The sequence below is a fragment of the Rhinolophus hipposideros genome, assembly GCF_964194185.1.
Source record: "Rhinolophus hipposideros genome assembly, chromosome: 10".
Taxonomy (NCBI): Eukaryota; Metazoa; Chordata; class Mammalia; order Chiroptera; family Rhinolophidae; genus Rhinolophus; species Rhinolophus hipposideros.
This window is the reverse complement of record NC_138056.1, coordinates 45972445-45986520: the sequence shown is the minus strand read 5'-3', so window position 1 is coordinate 45986520 and position 14076 is coordinate 45972445. Positions and strand designations below refer to the sequence as shown.

Genomic DNA, 14076 nt, shown 5'->3' with positions numbered 1-14076 from the left:
TTCCGGGATACAGCCGGCGCTGGGGCGGGCCCCGGCTTTGCTGGGGGCCGGGCGGCGCGGGGCGGGTCTGCGGGAAAGCACGCCCCCGCCAGCCCCGGGCCCGCCCCGCGCTGCCCGCCCGCCCGCCCGCCAGCCAGGGAGCCGCTGTCCCGGGCCTGGCCCGTGCCCGTCCGCCTGCTGAACCTGGGCACCGCCGGCCGCCTGGGCACGGGACTGGGCGGGGGTGCTGACCTCGGCCTAGGAGGCCTGGGATCCCGGAGCCGCAAGCACCCGCGGGGGCCTGCGAGGCGCACGCCCTCCCCGAACCTGTGCTGCTCGCTCCTCGGCGGGCTGAGGCCAGGTGCCCCCCTCTTCCCCTCTCTCTTTTTTCCCTCCCCCATTCCCCTGCCCGCGGGAGATCCCGCCTGCCCGCCCCCTCCCGCAGGGGTGTATCCGGCTGCGGAGCTGACAGCGGCCCCGCAGCCACCCAGTCCAAACTCTCCGGAAGCGGCCCGAGCAGACTGGGCGCTCAGGCCGCCGCAACTCCCGCAGACCCACTGTTGGACCGGAGGCGACGGCCCTCCTCCCGAGCCCAAACTTGGAGCATTTGACCTTTGGCTGTCGGAGGAGGCAGGTCCGCGAGTGCCTGGACAGCTGCGGCGCCTCGAGGGCATCTTGCCTGGGGTTCCAGGACCGACGGCCGCACTGCTGGGCTCCCTGCTTTGCCTTTGGGAACCCGAGGTGTTCACGTCAGGCGCATGTTTACTGAGACCTGGAGTCATGGATGTGTGCGCCCGTCTTGCCCTGTGGCTCCTTTGGGGGCTCCTCCTGCATCACGGCCAGAGCCTCAGCCATAGCCACAGCGAGAAGGCGACGGGAGCCAGCTCGGGGGCTAATTCTGAGGAGTCCACTGCAGAAGGTAAGGCCTTGCTATATCGGTTGGACTGGGCGCGGGCTGTGACTCACAAATGAGGTGCCCAAGTGGGCAAGTTGAATCCTCGGTTTCTACATGTGCAGTTGATGGAGGACCACATATGGCACTGCCTGTACCTAGTAGTCCAACAAATTCTTTCCATTCAGGAGCCATGGCTATCTAATGTCTCTGTCGCTCTTGAACAACTTTCCTCATCCCTCCTCAGGATGTCTTTGTTGGCAGTGAGAAGAGGTCTGCTTATGAAGTACCTTGGCCTTTCAGATCAGCAAGCCAAGACCCCTTCTCAGGGCCACTTGTCTGGAAGAATGGCCTGGGCAGGTGCTAAGTCTGTTGCTCTTGGCCAGTTTCAGCACTTGGCAGCACAGGGAAGTTGAGGCTACTTGGGTTGCGCAGGGAAAGTCAGGGCTGGACCAACTCTGCTGGTGTTCAGGTGTGCCTTTCTTTTCCAACAAGCGTGGGAACCCTGGACCCTCCCTTCCCTTAGGTAATCTGTGGTCTTTTAGCTGTGCCCATTTGAAACCCCAAGGCAGCTCCTTAGATGGAATCCTATTGACCACCAAGGATTTAAGTGGCCTTTTCTTGACGTGGGCATGATACAATTTCTGGGACCTCTTGTTGACTTATTCTGTTTCTTCTGACTGATGAGGATAGGAATTCTGTGATGTTTCATTCTGTCCTGGTTTTTCCAATGCACTCATGGAGCCTTGTCGGACAGCAGGAGCCCTGGTGTTCTGTTCCAGAAGAAAAGAGCACTTTTAAAATTCAGTTGTTTTACAAAGGCTTAGATGGAATTCAGTTTTCTTTTCCTATTTCCCTCGCTGTGTCACTATGTTCTGCCCAAAGCAGTGGGCTGCAGCGTGGGGAGAGTTTATAGCTGGGTTCTTTCTGAGGGTGGGCAAGCTCAAGTGAGGGGACCGCTCAGTGGATACCTGTTGATACCCGGAGCCAAAGGAAATATAAGTCATGTGACTGGGAAGTTTCACGGATGGATCTAGAGGCTGGCTTTGGTGGTGTACCCTTTCCTAGGAAACCCCTTTATAACTTCCTTGGCTAGGCTGGGCGTGATTCCAGGTATCAAGGGTTGCATTCAAGGTGAGGCCAGGGTTGCTCTCTGTACAAGCATGGCACCTAGGCTGTTGCTTTGAAGATAGGTCCTTGCATATTAATCTTGTTTTTCCATGTGTTGTCTCCTTGGCCACTGAAACCTAGCTCATAGCTTTGTTCTCATTGGGCTGTAAAGGGAAAGACTAGTAGGCAGATGTAGGTCAAACTATGAAGTAGCCTTAAAGGAGTGTCTCTGCAGTTCCAGTGACGTCCCTGTTTATAACTGATGATATGTCCTTTTTTCACCTTAAAATATGAGTGCCTGATACAAAATAAATATTTTTTTGGGGGGGAGGAGGTGTTCTATAGTTTAGACACCAGCTAAAGGGATGAAGTTTTGAATTTTAGGCATTAGCTAGCTCTGAGGAAGGTGTGTGTGTGTGTGTGTGTGTGTGTGTGTGTGTGTGTGTGTGAGAGAGAGAGAGAGAGAGAGAGAGAGAGAGAGAGAGAGGGAGGTAAGAGGCATTCCAACATCCCTTAGAATCACCCCCCTGAGTTTAGTCTATGGAGACAGCCCTTCACACAACATGTTTCAGAGGCCTGGCTGGGTTGATTATACCACTTAGGCCTCTGTTTTGGTCTTTTCTTCCTCTTGGTTCAAAAATTTGTTTCTGTCATCACAATAATATTGAATCCCAGGGAGGGCAGTTGTAGAGACCCTAAGTGCTGGTAATGGCTATGGTCTGTGGGAACCTGGAGGCCCCAGCACTATTGTTCTGGTAGGTTGTCCCCTTGGGCCTGTCTGGAAGTTTGTCTCTGACTCAGACAGGAACTCATTTTTGCAAAGAGGTGGCTAATGGAATGGGTTCTGCTACAGGATCTGGGGAGAAGCTTTCTGTGTAGCCAGGAACCTTGTAGCTTTTCCAGTCCATCTGTATCCTCAGAACACAGGAGTTTTAATTGCCTTTAAAGCTGCTACTTTTCTAAATCAGATTCAACATACCCAGTCAATTTGCATATTCTCTAAAGTTTACCTTTTTCAACCACCCGTCTATTTTCCTACAGAAGTCTCACAATAGGCCTATTAGAATGCGGGGCATGTGGTATTAGTCCCATTTTTATGGGTGAAGACACTGGGTCCTGTGCTAAGTCTTACAGGCAGGTCTTCTGATGTTTAAGTCCTAGACTCCTCCCATCTTCTCAGCCCTGCTCTGTTAAAAGAGTGCTAGGCAAGACCTAGAGAATGCTACTTTCCTCCTGGTGAGTTAGTTTGGCAGGCCCTGGGGACTAGAGCAGAGAGCCAAGGAAAGGACGGCCTTGTTTTCCTCTGGAGAGTCTTTTGCAGGGGCCAGAGAATTGGATTTTTTTTCTCTTGTTGGCTGGTTATACTCATCTTAACGGCCTAACCCTGCAGTGAAGGCAGGTGCTCTGCTAGGAGGCCCTCTCATTGGGCAGTGGAAAGGCCATTCCTGTCACCTCCTGGCTCTTTGATGCCGGTACACCCAGTTGAGCTAAGTACCTTTCTCAGTAAAGATCTGTGCCTGGCTGGGCTACTTTGAGTCCTGCATTTCTGAACTCATGCCTGGAATTTCCCTTAGACTCAGCTCATTGCCTCCAGAAACTCAAAATGTTTTCTGCGGAACATGTGTGAGGGGTCCCAGGTGAGTCTGGAGTTGTGACTGCCAGTGTTGGAGGTATTGAGGGCCTCTAATCATGAACTGCGGTTTGACTCAGTACAGCTACAACAGCCTTGGAGCATACGCATCTATCTAAGCAGTTTGTCCAGTGGAAGCTGGCTTTCCCTGATGGAGTGGGAGGCCCGAGCCCTGCCTGCCCACCCAGCTAGTTGCTGTTGCCTCCAAGGCTATAAATGGTTTGGCCATCTTGGTGGCTATGCTAATTTTAGCCGAGGGTGGCTCCCGGAACTGGACTGGGGCCACGGCAGGTGGGTGGAGCTTGACTAAGGTTAGTATTGGGGGCTGGGGAGAGGGTCATGGTAATCCTGGGGCAACTGGGACACCATCTTCATCCATGCCTCAGCTTTGACAATCACCCTTAGTTGGGTTAATTTATTTAGCAAACATCGAACAGTGCCAGCTCATGTGCTATTTATTCAACAAATATTTGAATGCGTGCCTCTGGGCCAGGCAATGTTTGGTGTTGAGAATTTAAGGATGAACAAAACATGCAGGTTCTCAGTCCTCATGGAGTTTACAGTCTAGTGGGCAGATAGGAAATAAACACCTAACTACATATATTATCTTGTGGTAAGTTCTATGGAAGGAAAAATAAAAGGAGTGCTGTGATGGAGAATGGGAGGAAGACAGAGAGCCAGTTAAAGTAGGACCCTGTGCCTGGTAAGATATTAATAACATCAACAATAATAGCAACAAACATTTTTTAGTGCTTACTGTATGGCAGGCACTATTCCAAACATTTTATTCCACTTATTTCTTACAGTTATCCTGTGTGTGTGGTATGAGCCCCATTTTATAGGTGAGGAAATGGAGTCAGAGAGATTAAGTAACTGGCTCAAGGTTAACAGACATTAGGGAGTAGAGCCAGAATTTGAACACAGGCATTCCGACTCTTCTCCTTCCCTCCACCTTAGCTACTATGTTATGCACTCTCTCAAAAACTGTGACAAACGTTGTAATAGGGGTATTGTATGTGCGTTCAGAAACTGTGGGAAGCCCAGGGGAGCAAGTGACTAACCCTGCCTGGGAGAGCTGGGGGAGGCTTTTCAGTTTCCCCCATAATTTTTCTCAGATCTCAGGGAGATAAAAAGTGGTTGCCTAATTCAGAAGTTAAGAGGTGGAAACATCAGTTAGTTCAACCAACTTATTTTTACACATGAGGAAATTGATGTCCAGAAGGCCATCAACTAGAAGTTCCACAGAACGAGACTAAGATATTTGAGTCACGGACCTTGATTCAATTGTTTTTTCTATCCACAAGTCCATAACAAGTGCTTACTGTTTGCTTTGCACTTAGGGCTACCAAAGAAGTCTAATTCTGTGGTTAGCAGTGTGGATATATATATTTAGAGGCTATTAAATACAACGTAATCCACAGGCTTAATGAAGCACAAAACCAGGCCGTGTAGACAGTGTAGGCTAAGGATTAAGAGAGCTCTGTGTAGCAGGTCTAGGCTATGGTGGCTGGGGAGGGCTTCTGCAAGGAGGGATCGGGTGGAGGCAGACGAGAAGCAGGAGGGAGTGGTCTGACTTGGGGAAGACTGGAAGAAAGGCATTGGAGATGTCTGGGTCACCAGTGACAGCATATGGAGTCTCACTGTTTGGTAGCTGAACAATGACTGGGTAGAGTTGCTTCATAGTTGGCCAGCTAAAAAGGGCCTGTAGACAGGAAGATTGCAGTCGTGTGTGATCTAGTGGCAGACCTAAAAACTACCCTAATTTGGAAGTAATGGCGAGTGTAAATAATATTTTGAGATATCTGCAACAATGTAATGTGACATGAAAATATCTATAATTTCTCTTGGTGACAAAATCATAGGTACTGCTAATAATATTGTAGTTGGTTGCTTACAATATATAATTGAAATATGTAAAGGGAATGCTAACTTTCCATAAGAGAATATTGAAAATAAAGATGTAAATTGTTTCCTATCCAAATTCATAGATGCCCCTGAATTGTACCCATGGGTCCCTTAGGAATGTGGAGCCTTCATGTTAAGAACTCCTGATGTCTGGCAAGGGAGGGACGAGGTCCTCTTGAGGGGAGTGTTTCCCTGGGTCTCCACAGGACTTGGGTTTGAGCCCCAAGGGGCCCCTCATTTCCTGCTGAGTAGCTTTGACATACATTGCTGAGTGACTTTATGGGCATGCTGTAGTACTTTTCCCTTTGTGGGAAATGATTCTCCAGGAAACCTAGAAGCCTCGCTGTCAGACTTTTAGGGAGAGAGAAAGATACCAAACTGGGCCTCCAACAGATCCTTCTTTTTTGTTGCTGATAAAAAAAAAAAAAAAAAAGGAAATATTTAAGATATACAACAAAGTATAAAGAATAATACATTGAATGACCATGTGCCCGCAACAGTTTAAGAAATAAAATAGTAACAGCACAGGGCTTTCTTTATTACCCTCAGGATACTTTGTATAAATTTCTACCGTAACACCTTGTACATTGTATATATGCTTTCTCTCACAAGGGTAAGCTCTTTGTAGAAGAAGGGAGGAGGGTTGTACTTTATCTCTGTTTTTATTGTGTCCAGCCTAAAACTACTGTTAAAGTTTGTTGGAAAAGCTAGAATCAGGGCCTGTTTGAATGGGTCATATTTTCTTTCTTCCTTTCAAACCATCTCACATGTCTTGGTACACATTCTGGGCTTTTTCCTCAACTCTTGGCAGGGTTGCTCGCCCAGGGCACTTTGTATTTTCATCCGAACTCAGATCTGTTTAATCCCTTGTCAATCTATTATTTTATTTCATCCTCAACTTTGGAAGTAGGTAGGGCTGTTTTTATTAATATGCCCATTTTAAAGATGAAGAATTTATAGTTGAGAAATTTGTGTTCTTGGTCACATAGCTAAAAAGTGGTAGGACCAGAACTATAACTCTGGGGATCTGTGTACCAAACCCGTGCTGTCTTTATCAAATACATTACCTGTCATCAATATATTATTTGTCATTACCTGTACCTTTATCATCGACGTTACCTGTCGATGTGTCGCTCACTGATCTGGCACTCAGAGCCTATAGCCTCAACGGTATAGAGATAGCTGGATGAACAAAGGTGTTTGAGTAGTCCACTTATCATCGCAAAGTGCTGCTCTGGAGAAGGGTAGAATCTATAATTTTACCCGTCATGCAATGCTGTTGGAGTTCTCTGAGTATGGGTGTGTCTGCCTTCCTTGATATCCCGTAGCTCCTCAAGGGTTAGGGGAGCAAGGTCCTAGCACAAGGCTTGGCATGTAATGTACTTTATATATTACAAAGTTTGTAGAACTGAACTGAAGGGTATTTATTGTCTGGTTCAGATTCTACTGTAATTTATGGGACTTGCTTAGAAGTTGAAAAAAAATTTCTGGGAAAAGTTTAGGTAGAGTTGAGGCCATAAGCTTCACTTACTTAGAAAGTTCACTGAAATTTTAGAATTTCTCATTCTTTGTTATAAAAAAAAAATCACCCAGATCAGTTTGGATCCCACGGCCTCACTGCACGTGGAAGAAATCGGTCTAGCAGTCCTTACCAAGAGAATACATTTAAGAGTAGCTGGTAAATTGTCTCATTCTACAAAGGACCTATGTGTAGTGGGGAGGAGAGAGTTGGGCAATGAGTGGGTAGGGCTGGATAGAAGCCTAGATGTAAAATGAGATGATTGGCTTGGGTTTGCAGAAGGATCTGAGTTGGCCACAGCCATCAGACATAGATATCTGGATTTAGGGGAGCTTCAGAGTTCCAGCTCTTTTCATTTTTGGCTGTGGATCTAGTGGAGGGTAAGTCATCTCATCTCTCTCAGCCTTCGGTTTTTTCATTTGTAGGAAAGGAATAACCTTAACGAATAGATTTGTAGCGAGGATCAAATGCGATAGCTTATGTGGTGAAAGGGCCTTTATGAATTCCAAAGTACTGCACGATTGGGGGTCGTTGAGTCCTCTCAGCCTTTGCTTTTGTGGGCTGAGAAGCCTCAGTCAGAATCTGAGTGTCTGCTTATGGTAGCACGTCTCGCAGGGTAGTTGCTTCTCTGAACCTGATCTAATTCCATGGTTTTACTGCAGGTATACCCACCAAACATGGACTCTCGGTGTGGCCAAACTAGGCTTTTAGTGGAGGCTTACTCTACCAGGCCACAGGGAAGCTGCTGATAAACTCTGGGTGCTAGTATTTGACCTTATTTCCGGCTCATACCCCTGTTTCTTTTGCTGAGTATAACCACTTCCCTAGCCCCACCTGCAGGCTGGAAATGGCTGACTAGATTGGCATGGTCCCCACCCGTACTGATGCATAACAAATTATCCCCAAACTTAGAGGCTTAAAATAGTAAACATTTATTATCTCGCAGTTTCTGTGGGTTAGGAATTTGGGTACTGCTTAGCTAGGTGTCTCTGGCTTAGGGTCTCTAATGAGGTCGCAGTAAAGCTGTTGGGCTGGGGCTCAAGGCTCAGTTGGAGGGGAGGGTATTTGGCAGGCCTTGGTCCCTTGCCACATGGGCCTCTCCACTGGGCTGCCTCATGACATGACAGTTGGATTCCCCCAGGACAAATGACATAAGAGAGAGTGAGAGGAAGTGCCTAAGATGGAAGCCACAGTCTTTGTATTACCTAATTTTACAGTTGAGATGCCACAACTTCTGCCGTATTTTATTTGTTAGAAGCAAGTCGAGAGGTCTAGCCCACGCTCAAGGGGAAGGGATTACCCGAGGGCATGAATAGCAGGAGGGCAGGGGGCCATCTTACAGGACGCCTATAAGATCCCCTAGGGCCATGATCTTGGGAACAATGGCTTCTAGGTGCTGTGTCCTTTCAGCTTTTCTTTGCTTGCCTCCTCAAGTCTTGTGGGAGTCTTCTGTCCTCCCTTTGTTATTGTGTCATCTTGGTTCCTGCATGACATCATTGCTTTGACATGTAGAGGTGACATGGCCCCTGTCTAAATTCGCTTTTTATCCCAGGTTCTAGTCCTGCCGCCCAACTGCTTGTTTGATAACTTCAGTTCTGGAGCCCATTGTGCAGCCACTGACCTTGGAGCTTTTACTGCCCCAACTTGGCTTCTGAGACCTAGCCTTGTAAGTGGCATTGAATCGGGACTTACACATTGACAGACAGAAAAATTACTCTGACCTTTTAGGCCATTGGTGTTAGGTGCTAGGACTTAACATCCTAAGATGTTAAAGCTGGAAGGTCTTTTAAGGACCATCTCTTCCAAACTCATTTTACGTATGAGAGGAACAAACTTGTGTAAGGTCTTAGCCAGGGCTAGAATCTAATTTTGTCTGATTCTCATTCACATGCTGCTTACACTCTCTTGTGGAGCCTCTCTACCTAATGCAGCCAATTTGCGGTGTTAGGGGGTCTAAGACCTGTCCAGAGGAGAACTAGAAAGCGGTTCACTATATTGTATTATGTTCACAGAGATTGGGCTGGGCAGATTTGGGGTATACAAGGTCATTGTCAAATGCCACTTCTGAGGCGTTTCCTCCCAGCTAAGCTGGAAAGCTATTATATAAGGCATAGAAAAAGAAGCCCAGTGATATTCATGGCATATGGTAACATATCTGCATTCTCTACTGCTGTCTTGGAAATCTCAGTTTAGAATGGGGGATCTCTGTTTATTGAGATATACAGAATGGGCTTCCTGAAGTGGGTGGGTCAGAGCGTTGTACTGTACATCTTATTGTTGTTTGGCTCAGCTGTTGTCATTATGTATGGACTTGGGGCCTTCACAGGCAGGGTAAATGTAGCGAAAGCCTTGTGGGGTTATTTGTGGCCACCTGGAAAGTGCCAAGGAGAGGCTTTCTGGGCACTGAGAATTTGACAGAGCCTTGCCTGTGTTGGCACAACTTGCTAGGGCAGGTGAGACTTGAACGGGGATGGCTGTGGCCCTGTCGTGTTTATCAGAGTGGAGCAGATTTATTTCATAGTGAGAGGCCATGCAAAGAAAAACCCGAAGTGAGCCAACAAAAATGCTCTTTTGTTTCTGCTGGGGACTTGGAATAGAGACGGTGCAGGCTCTAAAACCCCTTTGTGGGTGGTCATTTCCTTCCTGACCCAGGGTTCTGGCCCCAGACCACTTTGCCCCCTCCTCTTCCTCTGTTCCCCTCTCTGTATCTTGGCCTGGCCATGCTTTTTTTTTTTTTTTTGTCCTGGTCTGCAGAACACACTGTATACGGCTTTTGTTTCGGCTTTACTTATATCATTTTACTCTCCTCCCAGAAGGTCTTCCCCTCTCCTCTTTTCTTCCTATCTAACCTCTCAGCCCTCTGTGAAGCGTTCCCTCTCATCTCGGATCAAACTCTGGTAGCACTAGCGACCTGCAGCAGTCTCTGCCCTTCACTTATGTCTCTCAAAGCAAGACACAGCGTGATGTCTAGTCAGGAGCACGGGGCACTGGCTTGAGTCCTTACTGACAGTATGCCCCAAACTGTAGTTTCCTCACTTGAAAAATGGGGTCAAAACAGAGTTTATTGGAAAGGGTTGTCTACATGTTAAAGTTTTTTGGTGCATGTCTTCCCCTCTCTTAGGCAGGAGCCATGTCCATTTTGCTGACCAGAGTATCACAGTGCTGGTCAGAGAGTAAGTGCGCAAAAGATACTTGTTGAATAATTGAATGAGTAACAACGAGCCCATCCTTGGATTGAGTAGGTACGGAGGGACAGTGGCAGCCAGGTACATTGTCATTAGTTCCTGCGAAGAGCTTAGACAAGAGTGCGCTGAGATTAGGGGTAGAATTCACATGGTGCGTTTTCGAGGAGTTCTGTGGACACTGTTTTCCTGCTGAGTGGTACTTCATCTCTGCTTATTGAGCACAGGCTGAAGCTCTGCTCCATAACAGTTATTAGTCATACTAGAGGATGGTTTGGCCTTTGACTCTGGCTGCCGTTTTTGGTTGCCACTGAGCAGGTGGCTGCGGTAGGAGTGGAGCAGGGCTGTGATCACGGAGGGCTGACATGAGACCCATGGGCAAGGCTCTCTTGGGTCGTGCTGCTCCCTGTCTTTTGTTCCAGCGGTTTGCCTCAGGTCAAACTTGAGGCAGACAAATGAACAGAATGCACTTGAACCGCTTTTCTTAACCTGGCTTGTGGGACGGCGGAGGGAGCCTTCTTTTATCCTAGGCTTGTTTCGTAGCGGGGAGGTAGGATAGGTCCAGTGACAATCACTGACTTTTTCAATTTTATCTCTGACTCTGAGCACTCTCCAGGCCTCAGAGAACTCCAGCCTGAGCAGCTATCACACTAACTTTCCTTCAAGGCATTGGTGGAGGGGGCGAAGATCTAAGAGAGTCAGCTGTGCTGTCCTGTCAGTGTGGCCCAGCTGGGACAAAGCTGCCGCTTTCCGATGTAAACTACATTTACAGAGCTCCTGGCTGCCTCGTGTTGAGTTCTGGCCTAGGTGGTGACCAGAAATCTCACTGGAAGGCAGGCAGGCAGGCTGGCTTTCAGATCTCATATGCCTCTCCTTTTCTCCAGTGCGATCCAGTAGCTCTGCCCCTGTTTGGCCTCTCTGGGTTATCTCTGGCCTCTCAGGAAGCTCTCAGAACTCTCATCACTACAGTGTATGTTAAAACAAATGGGTCCTTGTTTGCCAAGTTCCCAGAGCCAGCATCTACAATGTGGTGGCCAGGGGGGTTGGGTGCCCTTCAGGTAAAATATATGCATAGGTTAGAAAGCAGTATGTGTCTGTGAGTTTGTGTGTGTGTGTTGCTGGGTAGTCAAACTTGTGGAGGTCTTGTTTCAAGAAACTTTCGCTGACCAGGGCAAAGTTCACTGGAACTCACACTTCATATCTCTAAAGAGACAAATATGTAATTAAGACAACTAAGTTGAGTGATACAAATGCTGATGATAGTTACTGTTTACTGAGCGCCTGCTATGTTCTCGGCACTGGGCTGGGTGCTTTACATCTATACAGCACCCTGAACGGTGGGTATTTTCTCATTTTATAGATGGGGAGACAGTAACTCTGAGAATATAAATAATTTTCCCAAGGTGACTAAGCCAGGATTTGAATTTAGGTTTCGTTGATCCAAAGGTCACTGCTCTTTCTATTTTTGTTTAATAACTTGTATGGAGGGAAAGAAACAGGTATATGAATTTAGGTAGAGATGTGCATTTGGATTAAAAAGTGTATAATTCATCAGACTATTTGTGGCTTTAGTTCTATCACCTACCTGGCCTGGAATTAGGGTTTGGGGGTGAGGGAAGGACTGAGAGGGCGTATTTCACCTATAAATTCTGAGTGGGAGTGGGAATACCACATTGGTGAAGTGTATAGCTGTAGAGTGATGTATATTTCGTTTGTATCTTCCAAAAATAGCATTATGGTTGCGCTCTTGTGGATATAAGCTTTGGGATGTGGTGTGTGTCTGTGTGGTGTTCTTTACCTCTTCAGTTAACATTGAACATGTGTGTTATGTTACAGAACGATCCCTGCCCAGTAGAAGGACTGAGGAATTAAGATGTGCACCCACATTTTTCTTTACTGTACATAATAAGAGCTCCAGTTTATTGAGCACCTACTCTGTTCCAGGCCTGGGCTTGATACTTTCACATATGTACGTGGTCTTCTTTAATCCTCACAACGGATCTCCCATTTTATAGTTTATGGTGGAAGGCAATCTAGGTTCAGTGTATGAATGATGCTGATGGTCCCACTGGGAAATGGGGTCACCTCTGCCTGGAGAGATCAGGAAAGTTTTGTGGAGGAGATAGCGCTTAGTGGGTCTTCAGGTACTTCATGCAGGAATATAAAGGAGGTCGAGGGAAGTAGTCCAGCCAGAGGAAATGTCATGAATAAAGCCACAGAGTGGGAAAACATGAAGAGTCTTTAGGGGGCATTACTTAGTCCAGATTGGCTGGCGAGTGGCATCTGTGAAGGAGAATACCATTAGGTTGGTGCAAAAGTAATTGCGGTTTAAAAGATTAAAAATAATTGCAATTTCTTTTGCACCAACCTAATGTAAACTAAGGCAAAAGAGATTAATTAAAAGATCTTGGAGGGCCTCCATGTCAGGCTAAAGAGTGTAGACTTCACTTTGTAGGCAATAAGTAAGTAGTCCTCGTAGGTTTTGAGCAGGGGAGAGACATGAGCTGAGTATTGCTTTAGAAAGCTTCATCTCACAAAGTATGCACAGTGCGTTGGCGGGGCTGGGGTTGGATACAGGGAGCCTACACAGGGCACACAGTTGTTCTTGAGCAAGATCAGGGTCTGCTGTGTTCTTAGCAGAATGCATAGGACTTAGCGTTTAAGTGTATGGAGGGAAGGAAGGAAAAGAGTCAAGGGACGCCCATGTTTTGAGCGTGGGTAACGAGGAGCCTGATGGTGCCACCAACAGAAAATTTACTTGACCTGGAGCTGAGCTGCACCCTCCACAACTGGATTGAAAACGACGACGTGACCTGCAGCTGATGGGTCCTGGAAAAACACACTGTTCCCCAATGTTCTCCCATAGCAATTAAAAAAAAAATTTATGGCAGTCCGAAGGAGAGTCAGGGCTGGGGGTGATGAGTGAACGGACTGCACTTCACAGTACTTCAGGAACCACAGAATTCTTTTCTCTCTACACTTACTTCACATCACTCCATTTTACACGTGAGTGTTCTGGTGTGCAAAGAAGTGAAACAATTTGCCTCAGGTCATACAGTAACTCTGAGAGGCCAAGTCTCTTGTTTTTTTATTTTTAGCTATTAAGCTTCCTAACAAAACTGGGCCTTCACTGTTGGAAAATCAGAGTCGTAAAGATAGAAAAACCTGGGTTCAACTCCAGGCTTTGCCATTTTTGGTTTGTAAAATCTTGAGCAGGTTAGTTTTTCTCTGTGAGTGTTAGCTTTCAAATTTGAAAAAATAAGGGGGGGCGGTTACTAAAAATAAAGGAGGGGGGTTGCTTCCATAATCTCTACTTTATGGAAGCAATGGAAGATAAGGTACTCTGTAAAACTCTTAAGTACTGTGTGAGGGTGTTATTCCAGGATTATGGCTTGAGTCGGAGCCCATATTTGTAGTGAGTTTTTTGGCCAAATAAGAGCAGATGTAAACTCAGTTTTTCATGGAAGGTCTTTCATTTTAGACTGACCTAGACTACTCATCTGCAGGTGGGGCTTTCTGGTGTGGGAACGTGCCAAGTTTTCCACAGTCACACATCTCAAGTTTTCTAGTGGGAAATGGAGTGATCACTAAGTGATCATATCCTATCAGCTGTCCTCGGCCTGAGTGAAGGTGATTACCGTCCCTTTCCCCCAGGGTCTTCTGTCAACCTTTAGCTGGTTGAAGGTGTGGGGACAGACTGATAGTTGAATTTAGGCCATTCTTTCTGGGGACCCTCCTGCTAGACGAGGGTAAGCCCTGGCTTGGGACAGAGGTACTAGGTGCAGCTGCTGGTCAAAGCTGATGCCTGGAGTCCTCTTGTGGTCATGTCTTTAGTTTGCTACACATGTTCCCAAGTCCT

At 47.0% G+C, this 14076-nt stretch overlaps 1 protein-coding gene across 7 annotated transcripts in view; it reads left to right on the top strand.

Annotated features, from left to right (window-relative positions):
- Window positions 1–14076, top strand: part of STIM1 (stromal interaction molecule 1) — a 181205-nt gene continuing 167129 nt past the window's right edge. For 2 of the 7 annotated variants that reach the window (XM_081062332.1, XM_081062333.1), the window contains exon 1: window positions 5–898. In XM_081062332.1, coding sequence (XP_080918458.1) covers window positions 760–898 — 139 coding nt within the window. In that variant the 5' untranslated portion in view covers window positions 5–759. Of the gene's footprint in view, window positions 899–14076 lie in introns of all 7 variants that reach the window. The other 5 variants (XM_081062328.1, XM_081062329.1, XM_081062330.1 and 2 more) reach the window with 5 other exon arrangements.